This window comes from Heliangelus exortis, chromosome 1, assembly GCF_036169615.1.
Source record: "Heliangelus exortis chromosome 1, bHelExo1.hap1, whole genome shotgun sequence".
NCBI lineage: Eukaryota > Metazoa > Chordata > Aves > Apodiformes > Trochilidae > Heliangelus > Heliangelus exortis.
Window position 1 is genome coordinate 51,971,646 of NC_092422.1, and position 14,597 is coordinate 51,986,242.

General features: G+C 55.0%; 1 protein-coding gene across 1 annotated transcript; it reads right to left on the reverse strand.

Annotated features, from left to right (window-relative positions):
- Positions 1–1,214: 1,214 nt before the first annotated feature.
- ZIC5 (Zic family member 5) lies at positions 1,215–7,625 on the reverse strand. The gene is given in 4 exon segments (XM_071734404.1): positions 1,215–1,669; positions 6,329–7,196; positions 7,199–7,280; positions 7,282–7,625. Coding segments are annotated over 4 exon segments (1,749 nt in total).
- Between the last annotated feature and the right edge of the window lie 6,972 nt (positions 7,626–14,597).

The window sequence follows — 14,597 nt, forward strand, 5'->3', positions numbered from 1 at the left end:
GCCACTACAGAGGGATGGTGAAAAGCAAGAGTGTTTGCAGGCACCGGCTCGGCTAGAGAGAGAAAAAAAACCCTAAACAATATATATATCATAATAATAATTACAAAATAATAATCCCCAGCCCTCTCTCCCCTCTAACTCTCGTGGGGACCAGAAGGCTGCTCCGGGTCTACACGTGGGACTGGAGGGAGCTAGACGCAGTCTGCCTCTACAAGACAAACTTAAAAAAAACCCAATAATAATAATTAAAGAGTAATTTTAATACCAACCCCAAGAAAAGAGAAAATTGCTGTTAGTTTTCATGTAGTTTTTTAGGGAAAAAAATGTATCACAGTATCTCAGCTGTCAAATAGCAGCGGGTTTCTTTTATTCTCCGGCTACATTTTAGGAGCCATGAGTGTACAAACCATGGAGGAGCCGTGAGGGAGTGCTGAATCTTTTGTCTTTCCTTCCTTAAATTGTTTTCACATGGTTATGAATAAGGCAGAAAGAAAGAGGGGTGGAGACAAAATGCCGGGTGCAGGTGAAACCCCACAGCTCGGGAGAGAAACCAACAATTACAAAGGAGCTGAACTGCAACAGGGGATGGGGGGGAAAAAAAAAAAACATGTTTATTGAATTTTCTCTTAAGGGATGCGTAACCTGTTCTCGACTGGCTGGAGCTTCAGCAGGTGCTGCTTTACAGTCAGGAGGCCGCTGCAAACCTGGGGCTTTACCCAGGCTGAAGAGGAGGCTCTGGGGTGGTAGCTGAAGTATTTAAGAGCCACTCTAGGGAACGGCAGGACTGTGCCAGCTCGCAGCCTTCCCCCGGCTCTCTCCTTCTCTTGACAAGAGCAGTACGGCTTGGGCAGCGTGGGAGTCGAGCTGGGGGAAAGTCCTCTGCGGCCAAAGATCCCTTGGCACCTTCCCCCGAGAAAAGCGTGTGGCTCAGGTCTCTGAAATGGCCCAACGTGGCATTATTGATGTATTTTCTTACAAAAGAAAGAAAGAAAAAAAAAGTTAAAAAAAAAAATAGTCCGAGTCTCTTTAATTAAATTAGTTACCGTACAAACACCATAGGGTTTTGTACACGGAATAAATAGCGCGAGTCAAACCTGATGGCACTTCCATGCCAGCTCCCCCCATGCCAGGCAGCAACCGCTGAAGCCTGGGCTAGCGTGATGGGGCCGGAGCCACCGGCGGCACAGCAGAGCAGAGCAGAGCACAGCACGGCCCTAGGGAGCGGTTCTGCCCCCCGAGGTCCTGTGGGGCTCGTCCTCCTCAGAGGCCGGGGAGGCATCGCGGCTGGAGGGGGTGCGGGGCCGGCGGGGAGCTCCCCCGGCCTGGCAGACGTACCACTCGCTGAGGTTGGTGACTGGCGGGGAGAGGGCGGCGGCGCGGCCGCGGGGGGGTTCGGCGGCCGGGTCGGCCTCAGGGGGTAGGGGGCCGTCGGGGGACCCTGCTGCCGCGTAGCTCTGAGTGCCCGGAGTGGGGGAGGGCGGCGGGGACTTGCAGTGGATCTTCATGTGCTTCCGTAGGGAGCTGGGGTGGGTGTAGGACTTGTCGCAGCCGCGGATCTTGCAGTAGTAGGGCTTGTCGGAGGTGTGGACGTGGGAATGCTTCTTGCGGTCGCTGCTGTTGGCGAACTTCCTCTCGCAGCCGTCGAACTCGCACTTGAAGGGCTTCTCCCCTGTCGGGACAAAGCAACGTCACCGTTACCGGCGGGTGGGGGCACGGCCCTGCCCGCAGCCTGCCCGTACCGCGCCCGCGGCATCGCTGCCTGGTACAGCCCCTCCGCTGCAAGGCCTCCGGGGGCGAGCAACCGGGCAAAACCTCTCCTTCCCTCGTTCTCCTTCTCTCTCCCCCTTTTTCCTCTCACCCTTCTCATCACTGTCATGACATGCCCGAGGGTTCCCATTTTTCCCTCCCTTCGTTGTGTTTCCCAAACTGTGAATCGTGGCTGGCGGCCTCCAGGCCCGAAGCCCCGGGCTGCCTTGTTTGCCCTCTGCGGCGCTCCCCTCGCACACGAGAAACCTTCATTACCGCTCTTAATGACCAAGCCCAAACAAAAACTCTCAATGCTTTCACCCGCCAGGGCTGGCGTTTGCCGGCAGCCCTGGCTCTCCTGGCACATCCCCTGCGTAATCCTTTCCCAATGGGGCACACTATGCGGAGGGAATAATTAGTCTGGAGGAAATAAAAGTAACACCTGTTTTTAAAGCATCCTGGTGTAAAGAAGCAGCACCCAGCAGCCCCTTTCTGGGAAGCTGCAGGTTGGGAAGAGTAGCGCGGATACTGGCGATGGCAGCAGCGGGCTGCTGTTACCGCAGCTGGTTCCCTCAGGCTAATTTGGGTATTAAAAAAAAAAAATTTAAAATCTCCGGCCGATCTATTTTAAGAGCTTTACGCATTGTTTAACAGTTAAAGGGGGTGTGAAAATCAGCCCGGGGCGGGTTTGCCTGGCTACCTTTCACCTTCCCCCACCCCAGCTCCTGACATACCACACCCTGGAATATATATATACGTTCTGGTGCATATGTAGCATTACCCCGGACCAGCCCTTCCTCAGAGCTCCAGAATAGGGCTGAGTAAATAGTGAGTAAACGCTGAGACGGGGCGGGGGGAGAGGAAAGTACTACACCTCTGTACTGAATACAGAGACTGGAGTTTCTTACTGCAACTTCTTCTTTCCCTGCCGTGCTACACGTGAGCCTGGCGCAGACAGACCTGCACTGATAATGCCTGTCTACGACTACTGCGAATCTTGAATTAAAGTGCTCAGAAATAACAGCCCAGCAGCTCTGTCGGTGGACACTTTCTAATTTTCACCGAAAGGCACCGAAACTGCTCCTTCCGGTTGTAAAATTGTATCATGTTTAGAAAAATAGTAATGGAAAACGTGTTTGTGTTTTTTTAAACTAGTAATTTATGGGCTGTTACTATAGAAACATGTGCTTCCGCAGCCTATTTAGCGTCAACTTTTTCAATTAAAAGCAGCTCACCTACCAGCGAAGTGGTAGCACTAAAATGAGTAAGTTTACCCTTAAAAAAAAAAACGGTGTGATAAAAAAATGTGTCTCGTGAGTTTAAAGTGGTGTTTTCACGTGCAGAAAACCCCCAGCACGGTCCCACTCCCACTGAGGCAAAGCTTAAGCTACCTCGTTGTTTTTGTTTTGGTGGTTTCTTTTTTTTGTTTGTTTGTTTTGTTTTGTTTGTTTTGTTTTTTTCAATAAGGCTCATCTACCGAAGGGTTTCGCCTGATTATTTCTATATTACCCCAAGGATGCAGGCTTACAGGTTCCGCTGTTGGCGGTGGCCCGCAGGACCCCCAAGCGGAGCCTCCCTGAGAGATGCTCGGAGCCCCCCAGGCTTCAGCGTGCTCGGAGCCGCTGCCCAAGCTGCGTCCCTCCTGTCGGGGCTTCAGGGAAGCGCCTTTCCCCGCGGGCTCATGCGAAGGCACTCTCCCGAGCGGCTGTACACCCCTCGAAGTACAGGGGTGAGGATAGAGGGGTGGTGCACAGCCCCCGGGTAGCTACTCCTCGCCCGGATCGCGAGGATCCAATTCCACATAAATCCAGGAGCGGGGAAGGTCCCGGTGTGTGCCAGGCACGCTGACGAGGGCGTCACGTCAGAGTTTAACCATTTGTGGGTGCTTTTAAACCAAGAAAGGGGGAGAGATGCCGGGAGCCGTCCCCTCCCCTGACTCCTCCTGGCAGCAGCGGGGGCACGGAGGGGGCTTGAGATTTTTTTTTTTTTTTTTTTTTCAGGGGCGTCATCGAGGGGAGCCTTGGCAATCCTAAACATTGTCACACACTAAACACTGACAATGATTTTGAGGGAGGGAGGGTCCCCGTTAGGATGCAGTCCTCACCGAGGGTGGGTACAGTGATTTGTCCCCAAATGGGGCTTAGGGGGAGGGTGCGATGTGCATCTCCGGGTTGATGTTTTCAGGAAAATAGGGAGGAATACAAAAAAGTAAATGCCTCCTGAATTACTGACATACTATTTTTCCTGCAGGATTACCAGAAACCCACAAAATCCCCTAGTGATAAAATTATGGTGTTGCTATTTTCCCCCCTGCCCTTAAAAAAAGTCCATAATATACGAATAGTTTGTAAATCACTCCTGCTCTCAGACTGCACATGGCTAAATTAAAGCTGAAGCGCAAAATTATAGTGATTAATCTGATAAAGATGGGCAGAAGATTTGGGATCTCTCGTCCACTCCAGAGCTGTTCATGGGGAAAAACTCACGGCCCCTTCACCCTCCCATAAGCTAACTTGTCATTCGCGGGGGTCTGTTGCCTCCCGGACTCGAGGCCCGAGGGCTGCTTTGTTGTAGTTGCCCCTCCTGCTTGGAAATGGCCTTCCCCCTTGGGCTTACTTGTGGGGACCGTCCCGAAGGCTGTGCACCCCTCGAGGAGCTGCAGGTATCCCCCGGCTGCAAACTCTTTCAAATTTCTTTTTTCAAGGGGGCACATGCCATGCAGGGCCTCAGGGCAAATATTTGGGTTATTTTGAGAGGTTCCTTCTCCCGCTGGATCTCTCGGCCCCCCTCAAGCCTCTCCGGACTCGCTCCTTTCCTCTCCTTCGGAGATGGGATGGGAAAGGAGGTAATGAGCCCAGAGAAATCCACGGTGAACTTTTGTTTTCCAAATCAAGACAGATGGGGACGGTTAGGTGACAAAAACACAGGCCTCCAGCATTTAACTCGTTCCGAGGTGCCATTAACACAACAACGACAATCCCAAAATGTGTCAGCTCCCGCCCGGCAGAAGAAAGCCCCTTCCCCACCCCTCACCCCGACTCAGGACGCAGAGATCTGGTCATCCTCAAGTCTCCGCAGCTACACATGATATCAAGCCTGACATACTTTGGAGATAAAAATCTATAATCCTTTCCGCCATGGGCCATTTGGTTTTACATCGGAACAACACGTTGCACGGTCGCCGCTTTTCTCTTCCCGAGCAGCACACAATAAATCAAGAAAGCAATTACAGCAACTCCACTTCCTTAAGTGTCCTCCGAGGAATAATATTTGTCTGCCACTATAAATCCCGTCTTGGATCGTTTTCGGCAGTTTTTACACCCTAAGCGAAATGCGCGTTTCGGGCGAGAAAAAAGAAAAAAAAAAGGGGGGGGAGGAGTGGGGGGAAAAAAAAAGGGGGGGGGAGGGAAAAAAAGAAAAAGAAAAAAAAAAAAAAAAAAAAAAAAAAAAAAAAAAAAAAAAAAAAAGAAAAGGAAGAAGAAGGGGGGAAGGAAAGAGGAAAAGAAATAAAAAAGACTCGGTGGTTCAGACACACCCCGAGGCCCTCCAGGACCACCGCGCTGGGCCCAGCCTGTACCCCGACGCGTCCCCCGGGGAAGCCGCTGCCTCCTCCCGCAGCTCCCGTTTTGCGGAGACCCACAGGTCACCGGAGCTGCTTTGGAAGTTTCATCCTCAGATCCACAAAAAAAAGGGGAGCGTCGTCCGGTGAGCACCTTCCTTGCCCCGCGCCCTCCTCCCCGGCTCCATGGATACTGCCACAGGCGGAAGCAGCCCCGGGCAGACTCGGGAGCGGGGTCAGTACCGATAGCCCCGGTGATACCAGCAGCCCGGGTAGTACCGGCTGTCCCGTTAGCAGCGGAGGTGCCAGCATCCCCGGCACCATCGGTAGCCCCGATAGTGAGGCAAGCCCCGTAGCGGGCGGGGGCAGTCCGGTAGCCCCGAGCTGCCGCCGACTCCCACAGCGCAGGGGAACTGCGCCCCCAAGAGCCCCCGCCGCCCCATCTCCGTCGGGCCAAGAACTCCCCGCCTGGCTCCGTCCCCGCCGGCAGAACCAGCAGGTAAAGCAGAACCTTTTTCGGGGAAGGAGGACGGCCGTGCAGCTCTCCCCAGCGGTGGGGTGACACGCCACACACACCCCGAGTTTCCCCGGGCAGGGGCGGCGGCGGCTGGGCCAGGGTTTATCCTCTCCTCTCTCTTCTGCAAGGACTGTTGTATATCTGCCCCCGAACCCTGCGTTATTTATTAATCGGTGCATTTATCCGGCGGTGTCGGGGGGAGGTGGGTGGCGGAGGGGGTGGGGAGGGAGATGCCCAAGATGCGGGGGGAGGGGGGGGGGAGCACGTGTGTGCAGAGCAGAAAGGCCGGGTGCGTGTGCGTGGCTGTGTGTGCACGGACCGTGTGCTGCCGAATTGCTTATTCATGAAAAAGTCACATGTCCGGCGGTGCGTAGGAGAAGAGAAAACGAGGGGGGAAATGGAAAATTTAAAAAAAAAAAAAACCAAACAAACCAACAAAAACAAAATCCAAACAACCAAAACCCTTATGGAAACGGCGGGTGGGGGAGAGGGGGGAGGGCACCCACCTGTATGAGTCCGCTTGTGGATCTTGAGGTTTTCGGAGCGGGCAAAGACCTTCCCGCAGCCGGGGAAGGGGCAGGGGAAGGGCTTCTCTCCCGTGTGCACTCGGATGTGGTTGATGAGTTTGTATTTCGCTTTGAAGGGCTTGCCTTCGCGGGGACACTCCTCCCAGTAGCACACGTGGCTGCTCTGCTCGGGCCCGCCGACGTGCTCCACGGTGACATGGCTTACCAGCTCCTGCATCGTGCTGAAAGTTTTGGAGCAGGGCTTCCTACCGCCCGGTGGCGGTGGCGGAGGCGGAGGAGGTGGCTCCCGGTCGATCCACTTGCAGATCAGCTCTTGTTTGATGGGCTGCCGCATGTAGCGCAGGAAGGCCCCGGCCGCCGCCGCCGCCGCCCCGACGTGGGCATGGTGGTGGTGATGGTGATGATGGTGGTGGTGGGGATGGGGGTGGTGCGGGTGCCCGTGGCCACCCGCCGCCGCCGCCAGATTGAGGTTGACGGAGCTGTAGCCCTGCAGGGCCGAGGAGGCGGCTGCGGCCCCGTAGTGCGCCTCGGCTCTCCCGTAGAGCTCCCCGGCGGCTGCCGCCAGTCCCAGCCGCATCTGCCCGTTGAGCGGCGGGTGGCGACCGGCGGCTGCACCCTGCTCGCCGGGCGGCGGCGGGAAGGCGGCGTGCGCCCCGTCGGCCGCGCCGTAGGTGCCGGCGGCGGAGATGAAGACCCCGTGGGGCGCCGGGTGTGGGAGGTGGGGGGAGCTGGCGGGCGGGTGTTGTTCGCCCAGCGCCCCGTGCACGGCGGCGGCGGCGGCAGGCAGCTCCCGCCGCAGGAGGAAGTCCCGGCCCGCCACCCCCCCCGACGGGTAGCCCGGGAGGGCGGCGGAGGACGGCGCGTAGGCGGCGGCGGTTGTGGCGGCGGCGGCGGTGGCGGCGGCGGCAGTGGCGGCGGTGGTGGTGGCGGCAGCGGGCGCGGCGAAAGCGGCGGCGGCGGCGGTGAGAGCCTCGGGCGTGAGCTTGAGGGCGGCGGGCTGCGCCATGTGCTCGGGTCCGAGCGGCGTCAGAGCGCCGCCGGGGTCGCCGCCCGCGTCCCCGGGGTGGAGGTGGGCCGCGTGGTGGGGGTGGACGTGGTGGTTCCCCAGCCCCGGGAAGCCTGTCATGTTCTGGTGAGGATGGGGCTGAGCCGCTGCCAAATCCGCTAATCTCAGTGTCGGGTTCCTCTTGCTCAAAGGGGGCTCCATAACGACACAGCCAAGCCCATCTACGCTCGCTGTTGTTATTTTTTTCCCTCTACCCGCCTTCAAAAACATGTATATATTAAGCGGCTCTTTAACTTCTTTTGTCTGCGCTCCTAACTCCGCGCATCCCCGGCCCCGCTCTGGACGCCCGCGATTGGCAGAGCCCTCACCACACTTCAGCGGCGCGGTGGGAAATACGGCTCGGACACGGCACCGGAGGGATTGGACGGATCCTGATGATTGGCAGCGGCTGGGGCCCCGCGATTGGCTCCCTTTCAGGCCGCCGGCGCAGCGGGGATCGGCCCCCGCTGCCCCTTCTCCCCCCTCCTCCTTCCCCCCCCCTTCCCGCGCCTCCCCCCGAAGTTGCACTTGCAAAACTTCGTGAGGGGCCCGACGGGGCGCACCAGCCGCGTCACCCCCACCCCCTTCCCCTCTCCTCCCCCGCCGGCAGCGGGCAGCAGCGGGCAGCAGCTGCCGCTCCCCCGGCTCTGGACGGGGAGCCGGTCTCGGAGGTGCTGCACCAGCGTCTTGACGTTTGCGGGGCTGCGGGATATCCCTCGTCTCCTCGTAGCATCCTACGCGTGGGGTTGCTGCCGGGCTCTGCGCTCGGTCTCCTTTTCTTTTATATTCTCTTGTTGGTTTGTTTGTTTGTTTGTTTTGGAGAGCCATCATTCATTCATCGATGCGGCGGGAAAGCACGCCCTGATGCAACACACCCCCCACGCGAGGCCGAAGTTGTGTGTGTGCTCATGCCCACGGCGGGCGATTGAAGGCAACACTAGGGGAAGGCAGCCAACGTTTTCCGAAAAAGAAGGCGGTGGCGGGGGAAGGGAGATTCCTTTCCTTTAGAAAATAAATGAGTAAGCAGCCGGGGAGTGACGAGCAGCACATGTTAAGGAGAAGTTTGGGGTACCTGCGTTCACCTCCTCCTTCGGGCCTTCCTCCTCTCGAGGTGTTCTGCAGCCCCTAAGTGGGGCGCCCTGTCGTGAAAGCCCACACCCCTCGAAGCTTTAGGGTGCCCAGGCGGGAGGGGGGCTGTTGGAATCACCGTCTGGGGAGGGGTGTCTGCCAGGAGCTGCTGCCCTCGACGGCAAAGGCAGGAAAAGTGGGGGCTCCCCTAGAAGTCGGCAGAGCTGGGGAGCAGGCGGTGTGGGGGGCAGTGATAGAACGGACCCTGGGGTGCGGGGTGTGTTGGTCCTCGAAAACGAAGCGCTTTCTGAAGCACCAAAAATGCTCCTTCCGCGTAAAGGAGGATGCTGCCGACTGGGGACTTCCCTCACAACCAAAGCAGGGTGAAAGTGCGTTGCCGTAGTTTTTCTCTGAGGCTGCGGGAGCGAAGGTGGCCTTTACTGATCTGCTTCCCTTAGGCTACTGGTCCTCCTGGGAATGCCTGGCGCTCCTGCTCTCCTTTAAAAAGCGGAGGCAGGGTGGCTGCTCTTCCCTGCCTGCAGGGCAGCGAGGGACGCTCTTTTGCCACAACAGGAGAGGAAACGGAGTGGAGGGATGCCAACAGACACCCCCCCCCCCATACGCACCTCCCGACCCTGCCCGGCCACCTAATCCCCTTGACCAAAGCACATCTGTTTTGGCTCCCGCCGCTGCCCTTTGCCGAGCCACGTTCAAAGGAAGCCCCGTGCTGGTCCGGCATTTCCCAGCCAGGCTCCAGCCCACACCCTCCTCCCTCACCCTCCGCTACCCAAGTGGGGAAAACCTCACAGGATTTGGCCCACGGCTGTCAAAACCGGGTCAGGGGCTGTAGCGCAGGACCCAGCCACGCGGGGAGCCCCGGCTTCCTCTCCCCTCAAGGGGGAGCGGAACCTGCCGGCGTCCCCTCCCACACATACTTCCCAGGGGCCGAACCCATGCTTCAGCTCGCCTGGCCGTGGTTGTAGTTTCAGTGATGCTACAAAGCGAGAATAAATAAGCCTCGGGTTTTAAAAGGGCTGCTCAATGGTTTTATTGCACAGTAAAAACTTCTCCTGGCTAACTAGACGTACGGGTATTTCTATACATATATTTTCTGTACGTTTATCCCTTCCCCCTGTCCCCAAATTCTAGGCGCGTTTCCGACCGAGGTCTAGAGGTGTAATGGTTTGATGGGAGATGCTGTGGAGGTGAAGAACAGTATCGCTGCTCCACAGTACCTTGAGCACTCCTCCTCGTCCCGCTCTTGTTAAACGCAGCGTGATATGTATCTGTCATCGATTTAATATGTCTTAATTCAAATATATGCTCCTGATCAATTTCTTTTTATGAGGGGCTATAAAACAAAGAAAATATTTTATAGCTGGGTAATAAGCAGCTGACCTGCGATTCTGGGGTGAGAGAGGCTGGCCGAGACTCACGTGGACATTCGCCCATTTTTTAGACACCGGGGCTGCTCGAGCCGGGACAATTCCGGACGGCAGCAGCTCCAAAAGGGACGTGAAGAATTTAAAGCCCATTAACTCACGGGCCGCAGCTCAGGCCCTTGCTGCCTTAAATCTGGGGGGCTGCAGTGGAGGGAGACGGGGGTGGACCTTCCCCCATCTCCACCTCCTAATCCCGGGCAGAGCCCGTCGGGGGTCGGCCCCGCGCCCCACTCCCGCGGCGGAACCGGCTGCAGAGCCCTCCCGCCGTGCCCGGCTCACCGACAAACCCACCAAGAAGGGACACCGGGGGAGGCCTGCAGAGGCGGGGTGAAAGCCTGGAAGCCTTCAAATATATTCCCTAAAGGTCCCTGTAGAAACTGAGATCAGGCTACCGGCTTTAGAAGGTGTTTAGCTGTAGAATGTTGTGCTAGAAGAGCTGCATTATGTAAATGTATGCTAATGATCATGAACACCATTTACAAACAATCGTCTTTAATGCACGTCTTATTGATAGTTAGGGAGAGGGGAACAATATTTTATAACGTGTAAAACATTCTTCTGGGAAACCATTAGAAAGTGAGAGCCCTTGCTGCTTTCCTCGTCAAGACCTCCAAAACTCCCCGAATCTGCTAGAACATTTCACCACCCGCCCGACCCTTCACGAGGGGGCTTTTTTCTCTCGTGGGGCGGTTTCTCACTACCTTGAGGCGTGGGCGAAAGAACACGCGTGACCGGAGATGAGTTCCGCCAGCAGCAGGCGGGAACACCCCGGATCAGAACCCCGCGGGGGCCCACACGGACGGGGAGTGACCCCGGTAACCCCCTCACCGTCCTGTTCCGGGGATAGCACAGAAACGCTGGGACCCCGGAAGGGAGAAGAGGGTCGATGCTGCCAATGAGCACGGAAGGTAGAGAGAGGGGCAAAGCAAAATTTGGGGGCAAAGCTCCCTATCCCCTCTTTTTGGAGAAGGGTGTAGGGGATTGTAATTTTATGCCTTTAAAAATAAACTTCTCCTGCTTCAAATAAACGCACGGTTCTCTTCTCCCCGTGGACCCAAGCGGTAGCCCGAAGGCTGGGAGGCAGCCTCTGAAAGAGTGCCAGCACCGTATCCGCCTCTGAGGGTGATGGGACGAGAACCCACCTCCCATTTGGGACGGGGATTTTGGGGCAAAAGGTTCGGAGCTGTCGTTTCCAGTGCGTGCCTCGGCAGGGAAAGCGGGATCCGTCTCCTCATGTTCTCCTTCAGAGATTTGCTCAAATGGGGACAAATTAAGGACAAAAAGTCCATCGTTCAATCCCTGTATATATGTATATATGTGTGTGTGTGTATATATATATACACACACACAAACATATATGTACAGGCACAAATACATATTTATGCTTACAGAGAGAGAAAGAAATAGAAAGGCAGCCTCAGGAAACCCAGGCCAAATTTCGCTCTGTGCTCATTCTCTCCCCCTTCCCCTCTCTCTGCAGCTGAACGACACCGTTGGAAGAAGCTGTTGAGATAAATCAAATAGTGACACTTTGACGGCTTTACTTGTATAAGCAATATGGTTACCATATGGCATTGTTATTTATGAATGACAGCATAAATTGTATTACAAAGTCCATCGCGCTTTATTGGGACGTTTATATGGGCATCTCCAGGCGGAAAAAGGTGCATCTAATAAAATTCGTCGATGCTGCAGCAGACCCAATTTTGGGGGCGCCGCGCCGGGTCTGCGCAGGCTGTTAAGGAAAGGGCGCAGCGGGGCAGGGCGGGGGGCGCGCAAAGTACGCGGGCGTCTGCGCGTCTCTCTGCAGCAGCGGCGAAAGGCGGACGCACTGGCTGCCTCTCGGCAGAGGTTCCCCTTCTAGAAACCACTGCTACGCCTCTTGTCGTCCTCTCCACCCCACGGCAGCACCGCCGAGAGCTGTTTTTTATACGGCAACTTCTTATATAAATAAGTACTTTTGCGTATATGTGCAACTGAGAGAGCAATAAATATTAATAGCACGCAAGCGAGGTGCTCCTTCCTGCTATCCCCGCCCTGCCTAGCGGCTTAAAAAAAAAAAAAAAAAAAAAAAAAAAAAAAAAAGCGGCATTTAAAATTTACAGGTTTGGCTGAGATTTTCATTATTTCCCCTTTTTATTTTACATTACGCTGACAAAGAACTTTTGTCCCGAAGTGTGTTTTACAGAGGGAGGCAACACCACAACACATGTGGTCTTCACGGGTCATAGGTCGACCGGCCTAGAAGTGCCTCAGATCGCCACCATCAAAGGTAACCTGCAACTTAATATCCTGTTGATGAGCTTGTTGAATTTATGAGTGTCTGTGATACAGACAACGGTGCAAGTGATTCCGCTCAATTGGCCTTTTCTTCCCAGGCTACGGCCTGGCCGCAAGTCTCCTCCCTGCCCCGCGCCTCGGCCCTTTACTCAGGGGAGAAAGCGCAGGCTGAATTTTTTGGGAAAAGACCCCTCTCTTCCTCCCCTGGCAGGCCATTCCACTCCTCCATCCTCGGCGAGGCTGCTGCAGTCCCATCCCATCGCGGGTATATTGCCTGGTCCCACTGCAGCCTGACCCACCCCCCACCCCTCGCTCCCCCCCAGTCCTCTCCATTGCCCGGAGAGTGGGGAGAAGGGGGTGCGGAGCAACCTCCTCATCACCCCCAGCCCCGGGGGCGGTGACACCTCCCGGGGAAAGGGGCTAGAAGACGAGAGCGATAGATGCAATACAGGGGAAGCAGCAAGGCATTGCTCTCGTTCGTCTTTACCCTGTTTCCTCCGGCTCTTACACCCAACCCCCCCAACTCCGTCCGCATCAGCAGCCGGCAAGAGTAGGAGTCGAGTTTTTAAAAAAAAAAAAAAAAAAAAAAAAAAATCGGAAAACTTACGAAGACGAGAATGCTCTCCTGGGAATGATGTTTGTTCTGCAGGTCTGGCACCTCCAGAAACCTGTTGAAAAACTTCTTTCAATAAACCAGTTTAGCACCGACTTGAGGTGACTGCTTGCTTTCCTCTCCCCAAAGATGCCGTAAGCCCAAGGCTGCGTTTCTGGCGATGACCCGGCCAGCAAGTGCGGGGCTGGCTGCCGGTGCCCCTGCCCTCTACCCTTCCCCCCCCCTCCGCCCCTTTCCTCCCTCACTCCTTTCGCTTGTTACCCTGTGACATGGGGGAAAGGGGTTTTGCGGTTCGGAGGGAAATAAAGCACTTCTTAGGAGGGACGGCAACGTGACTTTGAACTTGGATCAGCTCTTCTGTTTCCTGCAGAGAAAGCAGAGCTTGAGCCCTGAAAGAATAGCAGAGCGCGGCCAGCCCGCGGGGGCTCCGGCTGGAATTCACGGCGTCGCTTCCCCCCCGCAAGCGCCCCGGTGCCGGCGGGGCTGAGCGGGCAGAGCGCGGTGCTAGGGGAGGGGGGTCAGGGAAAGAAGGGCAAGAGGAAAGGGAAGGAAAAAAAGAGGTAAAGGAATAAAGAAAGAGAAGAAATGAATGGGAAAGAAAGGAAAAGAAAGGAAGGGAAGCAAAGGGCATGAACGGAAGGAAGGGAGAGAGGAAGGAAAGGAAAAGGAAAAAAAGAAGGAGAAAGGAAAGGAAAGGAAAGGAAAGGAAAGGAAAGGAAAGGAAAGGAAAGGAAAGGAAAGGAAAGGAAAGGAAAGGAAAGGAAAGGAAAGGAAAGGAGATAGAGAAAGGAAAGGAGATAGAGAAAGGGAGAAAGAGAAAAAAGATAAAGAGAAAGAGAATGCAGAAAGAGAAAGAGAAAGCAGAATGAGGTGAAAATCCAGAACGTAGGCAGCTGTATGAAAATTCACCCTTTTTCATTTTTTCCTTTTCAATACAATATTTTTAAATGAGAATTTTACTGGACGTTATGATTCCCTTTCTAATCTTGGATTCAGTAAATTCTTTACATCGTTGGGGGGAAGTGTACTCAAGACTCTAGTTAACCGTATGATTTTTTCACTAATCTGGAGGCAGATGATGTAGGAGACCAAGCTTTCGTCTCCAGCTTGTGGTCTTGAAATCCTCAGCAGAGGTGGAGGACACTTCTCAGACCTTCGCCTTGGAAACCTTTCAGGAGAGGAAAACGGAATTTGTTCGCGGTTTTTCCCTGGGACCCTGGGGGGTCAGGACAAGGACAGCATATGCTCCCAAGCTGCAGACTGGGAAGGCAATATCTGGGGAGCAGACACTCCTGTCTACAAAGACAGAACCGAATGACGGCGTGGTGAAGAGGAGAGACTACTGGCATCAGTAGTTCTGCATTAATACTCAGTTTGTCTCCTAATGCCCATTTCTGATTAGAAAGAATTCCACTTTTTCCCAAATTAAACCCTCACCTTGTTCAAAGAGTAGTGTCCAGTAGTGGCACGTTTCAGCCACTTTCGGACAGACTTGGAAATATTTTAACTATTTAATGACAGTGATGGGGAAAACCTTATTGAAACAGCCTTAGGTGGTGGGCAAGGTTACCTTTTCCTTCCTTCCTTCCTTCCTTCCTTCCTTCCTTCCTTCCTTCCTTCCTTCCTTCCTTCCTTCCTTCCTTCCTTCCTTCCTTCCTTCCTTCCTTCCTTCCTTCCTTCCTTCCTTCCTTCCTTCCTTCCTTCCTTCCTTCCTTCCTTCCTTCTTTCCTTCCTTCCTTCTTTCCTTCCTTCCCTCCTTCCTCTGTCTGTCTGTCTGTCTATCTGTCTGTCTGTCTATCC